At 47.3% G+C, this 19,210-nt stretch overlaps 2 protein-coding genes across 2 annotated transcripts; one reads left to right on the forward strand and one right to left on the reverse strand.

The window, feature by feature from the left end:
• Positions 1–1,724: 1,724 nt before the first annotated feature.
• Positions 1,725–16,888, reverse strand: eci2 (enoyl-CoA delta isomerase 2). The gene is made up of 12 exons (XM_062379350.1): positions 16,768–16,888; positions 15,247–15,557; positions 14,280–14,341; positions 14,019–14,122; positions 13,115–13,213; positions 12,699–12,890; positions 12,489–12,558; positions 12,219–12,318; positions 12,019–12,139; positions 11,482–11,571; positions 2,332–2,475; positions 1,725–2,239 (listed from the first exon to the last, which is right to left on the reverse strand). The coding sequence occupies exons 2-12, from the start codon at positions 15,300–15,302 to the stop codon at positions 2,084–2,086; spliced, it is 1,194 nt and encodes a 397-aa protein (XP_062235334.1). The 5' UTR covers positions 15,303–15,557; positions 16,768–16,888; the 3' UTR covers positions 1,725–2,083.
• Positions 16,786–19,210, forward strand: LOC133932599 (gamma-crystallin N-B). The gene is made up of 5 exons (XM_062379351.1): positions 16,786–16,942; positions 17,485–17,576; positions 18,028–18,184; positions 18,678–18,823; positions 18,994–19,210. Exons 1-5 carry the CDS (start codon positions 16,922–16,924, stop codon positions 19,127–19,129), a joined length of 552 nt encoding a protein of 183 aa, XP_062235335.1. The 5' UTR covers positions 16,786–16,921; the 3' UTR covers positions 19,130–19,210.

Raw genomic sequence — 19,210 nt, forward strand, 5'->3', positions numbered from 1 at the left:
TGACCAGTGTTACCAGTTTAGCGACCTTTCACCTTCCCTAGCGACAGATCTGGTGACTCTCTTCTCCACATTCAGTGAATCAGTGATGTTTGCAAATGAGACGTATCTACTTCATTACGCAAACTAGCGACTTTAAGCTCCATTTGAGAGACAACAGCTACGTCTGGTGAGATTCTTTAGGCATCATTGTGTGTGCGGTGTGTGCGTGAGAACGTGATCGTGGACACTTGATGACATCACAGGAGCAGGACGGAGCCATGCTGTGTTTCATGTTTTATTACGTCTGAAGAATCGATCACTAGCTGCTTCAGTTTTGTTGGATTTGGCTGAAACACTTTTTACCCCTGAAATGAGTGTTTTGTGTATTTGTCAAATGTCATGACAACAAGATGGCAGCGTTCCTACATGAGATATTTAAGCTACATTTTGTGTGTGAGTGTGTTTGAGCGTAAACTATAATAACACACTGTTAAAATCTTCTTCATGAGATGTTTGTGTTCTTCCAGTTTCACGTCTGGGAAGCTTCCACACATTGTCCTGCTGGTTCCTCACATGGACTCTGACATGTTACACACATGTTACCAGGAGGCTGCAGGAGAAGATCCAGAACAAGTCCAGAGACACTGACTCAGACATTTGTTCTCGACTCCAGAACCTGCAGAACATGTGAGGAACATGTGAGGAACATGTTTGAAAGCAGCTTCAGTAACAACAGAAACAATAAACTGTTTCTTGATTGTTCTTCATGTGACAGATGAAGGTTTTATCTGTGGGAAACCTTCCCTCTCTTCCTGTTGAAGCTCCAAGTTGTTTGTCACTGTCGTCTGGATCTTATTTCTCATCTTCATGCTCCAGGGTCTGAGCTGAGATTTATACGTCAGGGGTTAGTTGGTCTCGAGGGGAAGCTACAGATCTGGATTCAGACCATAGAGAAGAAGAGAAGCTCGGTGATATCCTCATAAATAAATAAAAGCTAAAAGGCCTCTGCTGGACGTCCCAGAGCTCAGGACCAAATAGTTAAACTTGACAACAATGGGATAAAGTATGGCGGCCCTCCGGGGCCACAACTCAGGGAGACGCAGCCTCCTTCATCCTGTTCAGGGTTCAAAGCAGAGCGAGGTCACCGCGACCGAAAAGGTTTCAAAACCAGAAATCAAGAGTTTCTGTCCAAGCCCCCCCACCCTGCCCCATTCCCCTGATGCAGCAGGAACCTCTGAAGTGTTTTTATCAACATGTGATCAGTTCAGATGGGTTGATGTATCTGCATCCTGATGTCATCATGTGCGGCGTCTCTCTGCACTCTGATTGGTTTGGAGACACGTTGTCTCCTCGTCAGACTGATCCTTTAATTCAGAGCCATGTTGTCTCCATGTGATGCACACTGGTCCTACCGCAATGCATGATGGTTACTTCTGCTGCAAAACATCACCAGGTCACGTGACCTTTAAACATGGCAGAGATTAAGTTAGTTAGGGATTGGTCTCTGTATGTGTGTTTGTGTGTGTGTGTGTGTGTGTGTGTGTGTGTGTAGCCTATGTATTTTCAGGTGTGTGCTGCCACCTGGTGGCTTAGCAGTCAAACTGAAGCCAGACTACACTGATTTGTGTCATCTGTGCTTATGTACCTTCTGTTTATTGAATTATTAATTGGTCATAAAGCTTTTTGAGTCTAACTGAGGCTTGAGTGAAAAACCCGATAACATAAAATACAACTTGAGCCGGTGAAATAATTAGTGATTTTATTGAGAGTTTGATATGAAGGACGGTTCAGGCACTTTGACGAGACAAACTGACATTTTCCTTTGTTCGTTAAAAACGAAGCTTTGAATTCCATCGACAGAGAGAAGATAATAAAAACAAGTTTCCTCTGGATGGTTTCAACTCCGTCTGGAAACAAACCTGCAGCTGAATTCAAACCTTCTTAGTCATTAGAAATCCTCCAGTGAAAGATAAGGGGATCTACTACCATGTTGTTAGCATGCTAACATTAGCACTGTGCACAGTCCATGGTTGTGAAACTGAAAACTTGATGTTGACCACAACAGTCTGAGGATCAACAGGTTCACAGCTGGAGGCTCAGTCCCTCAGAGTTTGGCCTTGGCCGTGAAGAAGCTCATGATGGCGTTGGCGCACTCCTCGGACGTCCAGCGCTCCCTCAGACACTCCACCTCCGCGTCGTTCACCGCGTAGAGGCGCTCCTTCTCCATCGAGCGAATCAGCTGCTTCGAAAAAGCCAAAGACTGATAGAGAGAGAAGTATATACATTTTATACCTAAGATCAAAGTTATGGACAGATGATTTAAATGATCATTTTTCATCAGTGTGTGTGAACCTGGGGGGGCAGCTTGGCGTAGGTCTTCAATCTGGTCCACACCTCAGAGTGGAAGCTGCTGTCGGGAAAAACCTCCGTGACCAGGCCGAGTTCACAAGCCTGGGACGAGGTCAGCTTCTTATTGAACAGCAACATCTCACTGGCCTGAGACAGAGACAGAGACAGAGAGACAGAGAGACAGAGAGACAGAGAGACAGAGAGAGAGGGAGACAGAGAGACAGAGAGACAGAGACACAGAGAGAGGGAGACAGAGAGAGAGACAGAGAGACAGAGAGACAGAGAGACAGAGAGACAGAGAGACAGAGAGACAGAGAGAGAGGGAGACAGACAGAGAGACAGAGAGAGACACAGAGAGACAGAGACAGAGAGACAGAGAGACAGAGAGACAGAGAGACAGAGAGATTTGATTTGATTTTTTAAGTCACTTTTATTTTCTCAGTTTAGTTCCAACAATCAAAGTTACTATAACATATCAAAACATTTCACGAAAACAAAAAAACAATACAATATTCAAACCAAAAAACAATGACCAAAAAACAGCTGCTCTTTTTTTACTTCAACAAAGAACCTCCACATTTAAACTCAGGAACAAAGGTTTTCATCGGGAAGAGGATCACTGGAGTCCGGCTGAATGAGTTCATCACAGTGATCAACTGGAGGTCAGGGTGAGTCAGCTGCTGGTTCCAGCCTCTCAGCAGGAGGCTGACCACCTGACTGACCTGATCCCCCAAACGTGAGGGTATGGCACGGGCTACTGGTCTCCAGACCAGGTTCCCATGACCAGTCAGGAGTCTTTGGATGTGCTGGAGCTTTATGAAAGCACACTCTATGGGACCCAGTGCAGATGGTGCCAGAAGAAAGTCCACCATCACAGCCAGTATCCTGGCCAGCAGACGTATTGAGGATGAGGGTTTCTTTAGACCAAAAACGTAAAAGGGTTCAAAACAGACAGAGGAACACAGACAGGGTTTAAACATCATGTGGCCAATTGGGCTCGGATCTTTGCCATTATTTTTTTCAGGCGGTAAAACTCCTGTTTTGTGAACCACGGATCATCCTCATCCTTCAACATGGAGTGTCTCACTGAGTGGAGGAAAAGTTTTGAATCAGGGAAGAAGTCCTCTAATTTAACCAGTCTTGAGCCCTTAGTCTGTAGTAAAAAAGTCCGGATGCTGGCGAAGGTGTAAAAACCTTCTTCATCCACCTGCCTGTTCTCCTGTGGTTCTGTTAAACGTTCCTCTGACTGAGAGGAAGAGCACGGTGGGTTTTTCTTTGAAACTTTTTTAGCTTGGTCACAATTTGTCTTGTTTTCTGGGTTTTTTCTTTTGGCTGATAGTTTTTTAAACTCTTCCTCCATCAAAAAATCCTCCTCATCAGAGAGCTCTGCCTCTGCTCCTCTAGTGTCTGTTTGAGTGCTTATGACCTTGTTCTCCTGGTGGACGTCCTCAATGTCCTCCCCCCGTGAACCTGGTGTGTCGCCCCGTGGCTCCATCAGGACAGAGGCCCCAGCACCCCCCAAGGCAGGCGGGGGCCCCGATGTAGGAGCAGAGGAACCACCACCCGCCAAATCAGGCGGGGGCCCCGATGCAGGAGCAGCCGAGCCACCCCCCGCCAAGGCAGGCGGGGGCCCCGGCGCAGGAGCACCGGAAACACCACCAGCCAGGGCAGGCGGGGGCCCCGGTGCAGGAGCAGCAGAACCATCAACGGCCAAGGCAGGAGGGGGGCCCAGTGCAGGAGCAGAGGAACCACCCCCGGCCAAGGCAGGAGGGGGGCCCGGTGCAGGAGCAGAGGAACCACCCCCGGCCAAGGCAGGAGGAGGCCCCGATGCGGGAGCAGAGGAACCACCCCCGGCCAAGGCAGGAGGGGGGCCCGGTGCAGGAGCAGAGGAACCACCCCCGGCCAAGGCAGGAGGAGGCCCCGATGCAGGAGCAGAGGAACCACCCCCGGCCGAGGCAGGCGGAGGCCCCGATGCAGGAGCAGAGGAACCACCCCTGGCCGAGGCAGGCGGAGGCCCCGGTGCAGAGGCAGCCGACTGGCTCCCACCGGCTCTGTCCGGGCACAAGCGGATCAGGTGTCCCTCCCTCCCACAGCCAAAACACTTCATGTTCCCTGAAGTTACATGCACCGTGTAGTTATAATCCTCAACTTTAAAACTAAACACCAGGTTCAACTCCTCCTCACTTTTCTTGAGAACCATAAACACGTGTCTCCTAAAAGACATGACATGTTTTAGATGTGGAGATCTACTGTAAATGGGGATCATTTTTATGGGGGACATTAATTGTCCATGTCTGGCCAGCTCTTTCTCTATTAGCTCATTCTTCAGGAATGGGGGGACATTAGAAATGAGAACCTTCTTGACCGGATTAGCCAGGGACAACACAGGTGTGAAGGAGCCCTGAATCACCACTCCCCTCTCCAGTAGCTGGTTAGCTTTTTCTATGCTATCTACAAACACCACCACAGCACTGTTCATACGTGAGGCAGACTTCACACTGTCACACCCCACAACCTCACCCACAGCCAGACTGACCTCCTCCACCGAGCAGTCCACAGCTGGACACAGTTTGATGCCGTGTCGGCGTGTTAGCTTGTGGAGGCCGAAGCCTCCACCTGCAGCAGCCATGCTGCACAAACACAAACACACAACTAACAACTAAAAACTGCTGCTCATGACACTGTCACTCACACAGAAACAAAAAACACCTCTAATACAAAAGCAGAGGGAAAAAGACCAAAGAAAACGGCTAGAAAAAACAAACAATTTGAACAAACTTTCTCCAGCTCACTCACCACACTCACTCCCAACATGCACTCCAACAGAGAGAGAGAGAGAGAGAGAGAGAGAGAGAGAGAGAGAGAGAGAGAGAGAGAGAGAGAGAGAGAGAGAGAGAGAGAGGGAGACAGACAGAGAGACAGAGAGAGACACAGAGAGAGGGAGACAGAGAGAGAGACAGAGAGACAGAGAGACAGAGAGAGAGGGAGACAGACAGAGAGACAGAGAGAGACACAGAGAGAGGGAGACAGAGAGAGAGACAGAGAGAGAGAGAGAGAGAGAGAGAGAGAGAGACAGAGAGACAGAGAGAGACACAGAGAGAGGGAGACAGAGAGAGAGACAGAGAGAGAGAGAGAGAGAGAGAGAGAGAGAGACAGAGAGACAGAGACAGACACAGAGAGACAGAGAGACAGAGAGAGAGAGAGACAGAGACAGAGAGAGACGCAGAGAGACAGACAGAGAGACAGAGAGAGAGAGAGAGAGAGACAGAGACAGAGAGATTTTTTGATTTTTCACAAGCACTTTATTTACATTTTTCTCATTTTACAAAACACTTCCTTGCAACATTTACTCAAATAAATAAACAAAAAGTGCTGCAGTTAAAAAAAACTCAGTCTGTTAAAAAGTGTGGAAAGGACAGCTCATTGTTGGTGACGGTGCAGAGGATGTCATTAAAACACCAAATTCTTTTAAAAGACTCGAGATCAGATATCATTGCGTAAAAACTGAACTCGAGTCTGAGTCTGGCCCGGAGGTTTACCACCCACACCGCCCCCGCTTCCTGCCCGTCTCTGTTCTCTACCCTGTTCTTTCTACTAATGTAAATGGCCATCTTGGCCTCACCTGAGAGGTGGTTCAGGAGCTGCCACTTATCTTTATCTGCTTTGTTGTAGGCAGCTCCCATGATAAAAACCTTCTCAGTAAAAGTGACGTTAAAATCACTAAAAACCGCAGTTAAAAGAGTGAAGAAACCTGAAAGTCTCTTGCACTCAGTAAAAACGTGATAAATAGACTCACGCAGGTCGCAAAATGGACATTTGTTAAGAACGGTGGGATTAAGAATAGAAATAAAAGCGTTGGAAGCGACGGCGCCGTGTAAAATTCTCCACTGGAGGTCGCCCGTTCTTTTTTTGAGGGGAGGTTTGTATAAAATCCTCCACTGCGGGCAGGGTCCATGCTCCCCCCACCTCCGTGACCACACAGTGGGGGGTCTGTTGCTCAGTCCGGTCTGGTGGATGCTTTTCACACAGTTTCTGTACAGTGTCTCTTTGTCCGCTCTGTGAATTGTTAGTTTGTGTGTGTTTATTTCAGTTAGTAGGGGGCCGGTCTTTTCTCCCAGGCCTGGGCTCAGGATAATTTCGGGGTAGGGGTCTGCAGCCTCTGGTGTGGTTTCCCCCCTCTGGTAGGCCCTCAGGAGGTCCTTTTCCCGGATGGAGAGCCTCTGGGTCCAGAGCTCCAGGATTCTCTGGGCCATCCGGGAAGACTGCAGCCCCAGCAGGGAGCCCAGGGCCTGGGTGTTGTTGAGTGCCGGCCCCACTGCATCCACCAGCTGCTGTAAGGTCACTGTTCCAGACCGGGTCAGCGCCGCCATTAGGCCGGGTGTTGTTGTGCCGCTGACGTCCAGTCTGGCTCCATTCACGAGCGGTTCTCTCAACAACCAGTACAGAGAGTCTGCTTTTTGACACCTTTTTTTGTTAAAAAGGGCCCATGATTTAAAAACACCTTGATAAAAAGGAGGCAACCCACTTAGTTTTAATAATTTAGAATCTGTTAAAAACAGAGCATCATCCAACCCCAGGTTATTGGCACGCCTAAGGATGCTGCTGGCCACATCTCTCCACACCAGATCTGCTGGACCTGTGAGGTATTTTTTAATGAATTGAAGTCTAAAAGTTGCAGTCCGGCTGGCCAGGTGGACGAGGCCTTGTCCCCCCTCCTCCCTGGCTAAAAACAGCACCCCCTGTGGCACCCAGTGTAGACCCCCCCAGAAAAAATCCACCATTTTCTTTTGTACATTGGAAAGCAAGCCAGGGGGGGGTTCCACACACATTAGGTGGTGCCACAGTTGGGATGCCACAAGATTATTTAAAACCAGTACCCTCCCTCTAAGAGACATTTTTGGGAGCAGCCATTTCCACTTTAACAGTTTGCTTTCTATTTTTTCTGTGACGTTCTCCCAGTTCTTCTTATGTATATCGTCATTTCCTAAAAACACCCCAAGGTACTTAATGCCCTCCCTCTTCCATTTCAGGTTTTGGGGGAGAACTGGGAGACCGCCAGGCCACTCCCCGACCGCGAGGGCTTCGCTTTTTTTCCAATTGACCCTCGCGGCCGATGCCATGCTAAAATCATTTAAAATTTTGGCTAAAACATCGACATCTGTCTGGTCTTTAATAAAAACAATAAGATCGTCGGCGTAAGCTGATAAAATCATGTTGCCACTAAAACCAGGATAAAACACACCTTGAATGCTAGAACGTATTCTGCGGAGGAGAGGTTCCAAGGAGAGTGCGTAGAGCATCCCCGACAGAGCACAGCCCTGCCTGACCCCTCTACCTACCCTGAAAGGAGCACTCAGACTGCCGTTGATCTTTAACACGCTCTCAACGTCACAGTACAGCACCTTGATCTTAGCTATGAAGCCAGCGCTGAAACCAAACTTCCCCATTACTTGCCACAGGAAGCTGTGTTCAACGCGGTCAAAAGCTTTTTCTTGGTCTAGGGAAATCAAGCCTATATCTACATCAAATGAACTGGAGACATCCAAAAGGTCTCGAATGAGGTGGACATTGTCCACCATGGACCTGCCGGGCACGCAGTAGGTCTGGTCCCTGTGAATGACCTGCTCCATAGCCTTCCCCAGCCTGGAAGCCAGTGTTTTGGACAGAAGTTTATAATCCACACAGAGCAAAGACACAGGGCGCCAGTTCTTGATGTCCTGCAGGTTGCCCTTCTTCGGGAGCAGTGTGAGGACCGCCCTCCTGCAGGACACTGGCATGGAGCCAGACGCCAGACACTCATTAAAAACCTGTAAAAGATCGTGCGATAAAATGCCCCAGTAAGCTTTATAAAACTCCGGGGTCAGTCCGTCAATGCCAGGAGCCCGCCGTCCCTGCATGCCCTGCAGGGCGGTCAGCAGCTCCTGCATCCGGAGGGGGGCAGCGAGCTGTGAGTTGCACTCTTCCGAGATCTGAGGTAGTTCTGTACAGAACTCCTCCCTGCCTGTGTTTTTTTCCTCAGAAGAGTACAGCGCTTCATAAAAACTCACAGCCCGCTCTCTTATCTGGCGTGGCTCCATCAGCTCTTCCCCTGTGTCTGAGAGCAGGGTGTGGATTACTCTGCTCTGCCCGTTCTTTTTCTCCAGACTGAAGAAGTAGCTAGTTGGAGCATCCATGTCACTGATGTTCAGGAACCGAGACCTGACTAACGCGCCCTGTACTTTACGTTCCAACAGGTCGGCTAAAGCCATTTTTTTTTCTTTGAGGCTTTCAATATAACCTCGATTTCCGGTGGACTCACTTAAATGTTCTAGTTCCACTATGTCGGTCTCTAGATCTTTCATAGATCGGGTGGCGTCTCTTGTGACATTGAGGGTGTGTTGTTGACACAATAAGCGAATTTGTGTCTTACCGTGGTCCCACCACTGCCTAAGATTACTAAAATCGCCCTTCCTCTGTCTAAAAACACCCCAGAAATACGTAAGAACATCTGTAAAACTCTTATCGAATGTTAAAACAGAATTAAAATGCCAATAGGCGCTCTTGGGTAAAACATTCCTGATAAACACATGACATAAAAGCAGGGAATGATCACTAAAACCAGCCGGCATGATGGCGCAGCTTTTAAAAATGTTAAAATGATGTTTAAAACAATAAATCCTGTCTAACCTGGCTGAGGAGATCCTACTCTCTCTGATGTGGGACCAGGTGTACTGTCTGCAGTCTGGGTGCATCCTCCTCCACACGTCCACCATGCCGTGAGAGCGGACCAGCTGCTTTAAGGCGTGCTGAGAGGCTGGATGAGGCTCTGCGTGGTTGCGGTCTAAAATCGCATCTTCAGTGCAGTTAAAATCCCCCCCCAAGAATAAAAAGTCCTCCATGGCACAATCATTAAGAACTTCGCTTATTTTCAGTAAAAAGGGCTTCCTCTCTGCACCGGTTGCTGGAGCATAAACGTTAATAAAAACAGCAGTAAAATGGTCGAACTGAGCTTTGGCTAAAAGAAGCCTCCCCTGGATCTCATGTTTGACCTCCAGCGAGTTTGGTTTAAAAGCCGTGGAGAAGAGGAAGCCCACTCCTGCGCTCAGAGAAGTGTTGTGACTTAAAATGGCCTCCCCTCCCCACTCCCTCCTCCAGTCAGACTCATTATTAAAATCACTATGCGTTTCTTGTAAAAACATGACATCAATTTTTTTCATTTTCATAGTTTCATAAATACAAGTTCTTTTCTTTTGATCTCTTGCACCGTTCACGTTTAAAACCCCAATTTTAAAAACATCCATGTTGTTTAAAATGTTAGAAACAAAAACAGAAAACAATAAATTAATTAATACACACATTGCTGTCCTTTCCATCACTGCTCAGTTGTCTCTTTGCTCTGAGCACCAGTTTTTTTAACCTAAAAACTTCCTGGTCTGTGAGGCCAGACTCCTCCCTCTGGCTGACATGGAGTCTGGCCGAGGAAATAAAAAGACCGAGATCTGGGAAGTGCTCCTCAAGTTTCAGTTGCTGATTTTTTGTTTGATGTAAAAATGATTTAAATTTATCTACACTAAGGGTTTTCTTTTTTTGACTGCTGTTAAAAGGCGGAAAGTCGCTGCTATCAGACACACACTCACTTTCACTCACATCACTCTCCATTTGCACTTTACTCGTCTTTGATTCATTTAAAACTGTCCTAGCTGACCTCCTACGTTTTACTGTTTTCTTTTCTTTTATTGATTCTTCCTCCATCTCCTCCTCCTCCACCTGCTCACTCCACACCATCCTGCCCTCAGCTGCTTCTCCTCCTCTCCTTCCACTGTCCCCTCCCTCCTGCTCAACACTTTTTTTTTCACCCGTCACCTCCTCCACCTGTTTGATACCTACACCACCCTCTTCCTCCCCTTTATCTCCCACCTCCTTTTCCTCTACCTCACCCACAACATCCTCCACCTCCACACCCGGTGTATTAACAAAACTCACCCCTGGTGATGGCTCGGTCACAGCCTCGGTTCTCCGCGGAGATGTTGGAGGAGAAAACCGTGGCGCCGCGACCGGGCGCCCAGATGTGACGGCCACTCCCTCAGCGGAGGGACCGGAGGAGCAGCGGGGGCTCCCGCCCCAGCGCTCGTAGCCGCATCAGGACCGGGCGGAGCCGGGTCACTCCGCTTCGGACAGGCTCTCACCGTGTGTCCCTCCTCCCCGCACCCGAAACACTTCATCACCGATGAAGTGGCGAAAATCACGTAGTCGTAATCATCTACTTTAACATGGAAGCAGAGGTTGAGCTCCTCGTTCCGGTTGTTCAGTATCATATACAGCTGTCTGCGGTGGGACACTACGTGCTTCAGTAATGGAGACTTACATCCAGACAACAACTTCCGTATCGGGGACGCTACCTTCCCGTGCCTGGACAGCTCTCTACTGAGAAACTCATCGGTGATGAACGGAGGGACATTGGACAGGACCACCTTGGTAGCGGGTTGGGACAAAGGCAGTACCTGTACAAAACAACCGTTCACGGTGATCCCTGTCTCGACCACGGAGTTCACCTTCTCCACGCGGTCCAAAAACACGACCACGGCGCTGTTCATCCGGGCCGCCGACACCACACAGCTGTGACCGACCTTCTCCCCCACAGCGAGACCGATGCTCTCTACGCTGCAGGGGAAACTCACACAAATCTTAACCCCGTGTTTACGTGTCAGTGATTTAAAATTCCCACTGGCCATGACGGCCATCGCTACACCAGCAAGACGCTGGTGAGGGGAAAAACACCCAGAGAGAGACCCAAACCACCAAAAAATAAACTACTGTGAATCTAATGTGATATGTGACTGGAAAAATATAACATAAACAAACAAACCCTAACCCTAACAGAGAGAGAGGGAGACAGACAGAGAGACAGAGAGACAGAGAGAGGGAGACAGAGAGAGAGAGAGAGAGAGAGACAGAGAGACAGAGAGAGAGAGAGACAGAGAGAGACAGAGACAGAGACAGAGAGAGAGAGAGACACAGAGAGACAGAGAGACAGAGAGAGAGAGAGAGAGAGAGAGAGAGAGAGAGAGAGAGAGAGAGAGAGAGAGAGAGAGAGAGAGAGAGAGAGAGAGAGATCAGTTAAAAAGACTTGGGTGATCACCAGGTGTGTGTGTTTGTGTGTTTGTGTGTGTGTACCTTGGCAGAGCCCATCATTTTAGGGAAGGTGTAGGAGGAGCAGCCTTCAGCGCTCTGTCCCAGCTGACTGAACGGAGTGTGGAAGGTCGCCTGAAACGGAGAAAGATGCAGATTATCACATGTCTGCTGTGAGAGAGTGTGTGTCTGTGTGTGTGTGAGGTATGTAAGATCCTCTAAAGATATGTTTTCCTCTGGTTCTTTGGCAGATATCTGGAATGTCGTCTGTTTTAAGTCTAACTAGTTTTATCACAACAGTCAAACCTTGTGTAGGTATTTTAGCTTCAGTCGCAGTTTGTCTTGTCTCCATTAACAGTTATCTACAGATAAACGTAGATAAATTAAAAGATGATAGTCTTTGTCTCTTTCTCTCTCCACATGGACTAAGGACGACCAAAGCTGCTGAAACCTGATTGGTCAAACTGGAAACAGAAACCAGAAGCTTCCTGTCCCTCGTCTACAGATTCAGTTTATTCACAAATCTGTTAATAGAGGTTAAAGTGTGTGTGTGTGTGTGTGTGTGTGTGTGTGTGTGTGTACCCTCTCTGTAGCATACACCAGGTCGAACAGTCCCAACACAGTGACTGAAACTCCGACAGCCGGTCCGTTCACCGCAGCTACCAGCGGCTTCGGGAAGTCGATGTAAGCCCTCACGTACTTCCTGTGGAGAAGAAAGAAAAGTCAGAATGACAGGAACTGTGAGCTGTTCTCTGATCAGCTGTTAATCAATGAGTGATCACCTGAGCAGCTCGGCCCCCTGTCTAGCCATCTCCTCCACCCCTCCCCCCTGCAGCTGGAAGTTGTTCAGGTCATTTCCGCTGCAGTAAAAGTCTCCAGCTCCTAAAGTGAAGAGAGAATCAGGAACATTCAGACCAGAGGGGGCGCTAAAGCACACGTCTACATTATAACCATTGTTATAGCTAAGGCTTCAGTTTGAAGGATTTAGGGACACGAGTACTCCACACCTGAAGTTCCCTAGTGGTGAGGTTACATATTACATGTGTGTGTACCAGTGAAAACCGTCAGGACTGAATCGTCTCTCGCCGCCTGCTCCAGAGCTGCAATGATCTCGTTATACATCTGAAAGACACATTTCATCTTTAACATGAATCATAACCACGACTGTTTCATGTGTTTTGGCTTCAGGTCCAGTATACGGTCCAATGATGTCACTGGTCATGTGACATGATGATCAATTAGTTTCATAGAAACACACTCACCTCAGTCGTGATGGCGTTTTTCTTTGCCGGTCGGTTCAGTCTGATGAATGTGATGTTGTCCTCCGTGGTGACCAGCAGTGTGTTGTACGATGGGCCGCTCCCAGCAGCCTTTGCGGCTTCCTGTGTGCTGCTCAGATTTTCTGCCCCCACCAGGGAACCAATCAGGTCGCAGTACTGCTGCCTGGCTTCATCCTGACAGACAAACATTTACACTACCGTGATTTTTTTGTTACTAAAACAAACTGGTCACAACAGAGTAAGTTAGCTGACCAATCAGAGCAGACTTTATCATGGGGGGTCTTAAAAAGACAAGAGTTTGAGACAGAGGCTGAAAAGAGGAGTTGCAGCGATGGACAGTCTGAGGAAAGAGACGAACATTAGAACTTATGAGTTCTTATCAGACTGTGGAGCAGTACCTGTGATATGGAGCCCAGAGACGTCCAAGCCTCCCACTTAGCCTTGTTGACAAAGTCCAACATTCCTGGACGTGCTGTGTTGCAGGCTCCCTGAGTGGCCTGCAGAGGACGCTGAGTGTCAGTAAGTGAATCCAGAAACGTGACCATACAGATGTTTTCTCCTCCCTACCTTTACTACCTGTGTCCTTTAGAGTTGATACCCTAGAGCCTCCACGCTTTAAAAACTCTTTTTAATTCTCCAACCAGCTGCTTTTTCATTTTGCTCTTTTGCTCTTTTGTCTGTTTAAGATATTTTTTGTTATTTTACTTTCCTATTTTTTATATTATTTTACATTTAGTGCTGCACGTCCCTCTGACGTCGCTCTCTGTTGATGAGTGAGTCAATTTGATATTCACATGGGATCGCTGTAGTTAGTTATGATTATAAAAATCAGGATCTATTGATCTGATCGATTGACTGATTGAAGCTTATGTATTTTTTGTTTCAGTTGTAGAAATGAAAGATGGAGAAATGTTGGTTTCTTCTTCTGTGATCAGCCACATCGAATTTGAATAGATAAACCTAATGACATACTGAATAATGATAAAGGGATCTCAAGCTTGTTCACAAATAATTCTCCTGTTTATTTGGTTGACCCTAACTCTAACCTTTAAAAATCTACAGGAACATTTTTTGTTTATAGAAAAATATGTAAAGACTGAATCAGTGATGAATAGAAAAACATCTTGACAGTTTTCAGCTTCATATCTGCGGAGTTTAAAGACGTGTGGCGCTGGAATCTTCCTGACCAGTGACTTCAGCGTCACATCCTGTCACGTGTTGAACCGTGGGAATATTTGAATCAGCTCAAAATAAACGTGTTGTGAACATGTGACGTGTGGAGTGACCGCGGCCACAGCTCACCTGCTTGAACAAAGCGTAGATTTTCAGTTTAGCTTGATTTCCTGGATCTTTCTGCAGCGACGACAGTTTGTTCTTCGCCTGCTCAAACTGCTCCACACTCACACCTGCATCACACAACACACACAGATATAACATGTGACGCACACACACAGAGACATTAATTAGTAGTGGATTGTATTTTTGTATTATTATTATTGTATTATCTGTGATGTTGTTCCATGAAACGTTTCTGAAGTGAGAATCAGAAAGTCTGATACTGACCCATCGTGCGAGACGCTGTGGTGTGAAGCTTCAGACTCGGCGCGACCGACAATCTGAACAAACTGAAACACATTTGTAAAAATCACAAATCTGCTTTATTTCTACACATTTAAACAAAGTAAACATAAAAACAACTCAACCAATAGATAAAAGATTTATCTACGTACAAAAAAACATAAAAAACAGAGCAAAGGACCTTCAGAGGTAAATACATCCACTGACCACATGTAAATAAAACAAAGATTTAATTCATCAGTTTAAAGAGAGGGTTCAGTTTCTTGATCAGTATTTATTGATTTTAAAATTGTTATCGATTATTAACAACTTTAATTGTTTTAAGCAGCAGATGTTCACAGTTATCTGAGAGGGTTAGGGTTAACCTTGACCCTAACATTTAGATTACATTAATATTCTATTAATCTATTGATTGTTTTGTCAACGCTCGTCTGCTTCAAGTTCATCTATTATTATAACTACGTGTGCACGTGCCTGGGTGTTTGTGTGTGTGTGTTAGTGTGTGTGTGTGTTCTTCAGATTCCATGTTTAAGACTCTAAAGTTGAAGTCAGGCAGCTGGTTAATCTGAAGAATCTGATTACTGGTTATTGATTCCTCTGCGTATGGTTTTATTCAGACTTAATCAGAACATATTGTTTACATATCAAAGTCTTATTCACATTATTGTCTTAATCTACTATCAGAATGCTGTCTCCATGGAAACACTGAATGTGACGTCAGAGAGAAAGTGGAGCAAAGGTCACACTTGAACTTTTTTTTCTTACTGTCTTTAGTCTGTAAATCATAAATAAACAGATTAACAGAATTCTTTAATATACAACGTTCAAAAGCAGGCTTTCCACTCTATGCATCATAACGTGTTCCTCCAACACGAACACAGGCTGAGGTTCTCTCTGACACAAGCTAACATGCTAACCTGCTAGCCTCCACACTCAGCGGTCAGTCACTCACCTTCTGCCGCGGACGAAGCGCCAAGCCGCGGGGCAGTTCAGGAACACACCGGCCATTTACACCCGGAGCTGGAGGTCCCCGCAGTGGAGGGTCCAAAGGGCAGGAGCCGGGCCGGGGGGCAGGAGCAGGAGGAGGGTTCTTAGCTTCGTCTGAGCCGCGGCGGAGCTAACCGGCTGTTTACACTGCTGCTCCCGCCCACTCTGTGCTCTTCTTCTCCTCCATTGGCTCAACTGGACCGTGTCGTCATGCGGTTAATCCAATGAACGAAGGCTTTTCCTGAACACTATATCTTGACCCCGATGAAACCGTCACTAGGTCAAGGAAAGGAGAAGCAGTGAGGTGCTAGGAAAGGAGCTAGGAAAGGAGCTAGGAAAGGAGTTAGGACATTTTTACTGTTCAGCTGAATGTGCTTCATGTTACTGAGGAGTGTCTGTCTGTCTGTCTGTCTGTCTGTCTGTCTGTCTGCTGTCTGTCTGTCTGTCTGCCTGCCTGCCTGCCTGCCTGCCTGCCTGCCTGTCTGTCTGTCTGTCTGTCTGTCTGTCTGTCTGTCTGCCTGCCTGCCTGCCTGCCTGCCTGCCTGCCTGCCTGCCTGCCTGCCTGCCTGCCTGTCTGTCTGTCTGTCTGTCTGTCTGTCTGTCTGCCTGCCTGCCTGCCTGCCTGTCTGTCTGTCTGTCTGTCTGCCTGCCTGCCTGCCTGTCTGTCTGTCTGTCTGTCTGTCTGTCTGTCTGCCTGCCTGTCTGTCTGTCTGTCTGCCTGCCTGCCTGCCTGTCTGTCTGTCTGTCTGCTGTCTGTCTGTCTGTCTGTCTGTGAAGGGAGCAGCGGAGTAGTGGGAGTGAACTTAGGTTGAAGATCAAGTTTGATGGTCCTCCACTGATGTCAGGCAGACAGACAGACGAGCTGGGTGTCATCAGTGTAGCTGTGGTAGGAAAAGCTCTGTGAGTGAATGAGAGCTGACAAGAGGAGGGAACCAGGACGTGGCCTTGAGGGACCCAGGGGTGAGAGGACAAGGTTCAGACAAGGTTCTTCTCCAAGTGACCCTGTAGCTGTCATGGAGGTAGGACGAGAGCAGAACCTGAGACACCGAGGTCCTGAGGGAGGAACAGAGATCTGGTTCCACTCTGGTTAAAAACATGAGCTGCACATTGAACTGCTCTGCTCTCATGTCACCACACAAACAACATTAATTCAAGTTATTTTCTTTTTGTAGCAGCAGAGTTCAAATGTGACTCTATAGAAACAGGCTTTGTGTAATATCACTGACCCTGCAAAGCTATTGAGACACACACACAGACACACACGTACACACAGACACATACACACTCAAACACACACACACACACACACACAAAGACACATGCACATTCAACACACACACACACGCTCACACAAAGATACAGGCACACACAAACACACAAACACACACGCAAACAAAAACATACACACACATAAAGAGACGTGCACACACAAAGCAGAATCAGCAGACACATGAGGACAAAGAGAAAACGTCGACGCAGCACAAACCTTTAAATCTCCTCTTTTGTCCTCAGGCTCTGGACCTGGCCCCTCGCTCGCCCCTCGCTCACCCCCTGCTGTATATATTGGGCTGTCCAACTTTCTCTCTGTGACACTGTGTGTGGGCTTGTGTGTCAGGTTGGACGACATCCAGTGAACAAACATGTCGCAGTATTCTGGAAAGGTGAGCATGATGAATCTCACACAGGAAACTGAAGTACTTTTTTAAAGTTTTGACTTGTATTATATTTCACAGTATTTCACCCTAACCCTCTTGTTCATTTGAAATCAATGAGTTGAATTTGTAATGAAGTTTGACTGATGCTCCATCTCACGTTTTTAAAACCTTTTTAAAAGATGAATTTAAAATCTTCTCTACAGATAAAACAGACGATGATTTTAAAATGTCTTGATGATTCTGCAGCTCGTGATTTTTTCTCTTATATTTTTTTAAACATGAAGCTGTGTTGTAATCAGGAAAAAGATGAAAGATTCCTTTAATTATATAATTGAATTTTAACCCGAGTGTAAGTTTAACACAACTTTTTATTTTCTCTGTCTGCTCTGAAATCATCTTTTCAACCTGTGACCTATCAACCGCTCAAAGTCGGGTCCAACATGTCGTTGCCATGATGTCAGTTTAGTCAGGGGCGGGTCGGCTCACTGTGACATCACCACTGAGGGCGTGGTTATAATTACAACAGAAAAACGTTGTTTGTTTTTCAGATCACCTTCTACGAGGGGAAGTGCTTCACCGGCAGGAAGCTGGAGGTCAGAGGCGACTGTGATAACTTCCAGGACCGCGGCTTCATGAACAGGTGACTTCAGAAAGACAGATTCCACTTTATGTCGTCATGGATGGACATACATTCTCATGATATAACATATGGAGGGGGCGGAGTTATGTGAGAAACGTTTTGCTACAGTTCACATGTAGAACGACACGTGTCCTCTGAACGTCCTCTTGTCGTTGGGGGGTGTGCCACAGGTGTGTATAAACAACACTCTGGATTCTAAAGTTCTGTAACGAAGCTCAGAGCGAATTCATCTGAACGTGAACACAGAGACTGAAAAGTGTATTTGTCAAACGTCCTTTAAACGAATGGCCGCGTCAGCTGGCGTAGCTACAACACTGACGTATCACAAAGTTTAGGTTTTTCTTCATATCAACTTAAAAGCACAGGGAACAACTTGATCGTGAAAATCCAGCAGGAAGCTTAGCTTAGCTTAGCGTGGAGAAGAAGCTTCACCTGACTCTTGTGTTTTCAGGGTGAACTCCATCCGAGTGGAGAGCGGCGCCTGGATCTGCTTCGACCATCCCGACTTTAAGGGCCAGCAGTACATCCTGGAGCACGGAGAGTACCCAGAGTTCCAGAGGTGGAACTCCCACAACGATCACATGGGATCCTGCAAACCCATCGGCATGGTACACGCCTCTGACAGGGTTCCTGCAGTCTTTGTGTCATGTCATGTCATTAAGCCGCCACTTTATGCAAAGCCATCATGAGTTCTGCATCTTGCCCAAGGGCACTTTGGCATCGGCTGGGATTAGAGCAGCCGACCTTCTGGTGGGAGGACGACAGCCTTTAATATGATGTAATCCATCAGGTCCCAGATTCTCCTGAAATAATCCTGCTCCTCAGAGGATGAGAAGAAGATGTAGCTTGTTACTAAATCTTTTCTTTTCAGTCAACTGATCACAAATCATATTTTTAAATGGTGGATGGAAACACACCTGTTTAAATTTAAAATAGAAACAATAAAATGTTTCAATGGATTTGCTGAAAACAACATAGGACACATTTCAAGTGACTTTGTGTCGGAAGGTTTTCTAACCAGAACAATGTCCGGTATCAGAGAGCATTCAGGCCGTGTCTCACTTCCTGTCTCACTTCCTGCCCCCCCCCCCCCCCCCTCAGCACGGAGAGCACTATCGCATCGAGCTGTTCGACGGCTGTAACTTCTCCGGTCAGTGCGTGGAGATCTGCGACGACTGCCCCTTCCTGCAGAGCCGCGGCCTCGCCAAGAACTGCATCAACTCGGTCAAGGTGTACGGAGACGGAGCGTGAGTTCAGCACTGTCTGTGTGTGTGTGTCAATGTGTGTGTGTCAATGTGTGTGTGTCTGTGTGTGTGTCTGTGTGTGTGTCAGAGTGTGTGAACAACGCTGGACTCGGTTACAATGAGCAGAGTCATCCATTACTTCTTCATATTGATGTTGTCTTCTCCGTCTGCAGCTGGGTGATGTACGAGGAGCCCAACTTCCGTGGGCGGATGTACATCGTGGAGCGCGGCGACTACAACAGCCACAACGAGTGGCAGGCGCAGAACGCCAACGTGCAGTCCGTCCGCCGGGTGGTCAACTACTTCTAAGCCCCGCCCCCTGAGAGCAGCCACTGGCCTCGTGTACAAAAATAAACCAGACTGAACGAAGAAAAGAGATTTTTTATCAAA

Source organism: Platichthys flesus, chromosome 21 (genome assembly GCF_949316205.1).
Source record: "Platichthys flesus chromosome 21, fPlaFle2.1, whole genome shotgun sequence".
NCBI lineage: Eukaryota > Metazoa > Chordata > Actinopteri > Pleuronectiformes > Pleuronectidae > Platichthys > Platichthys flesus.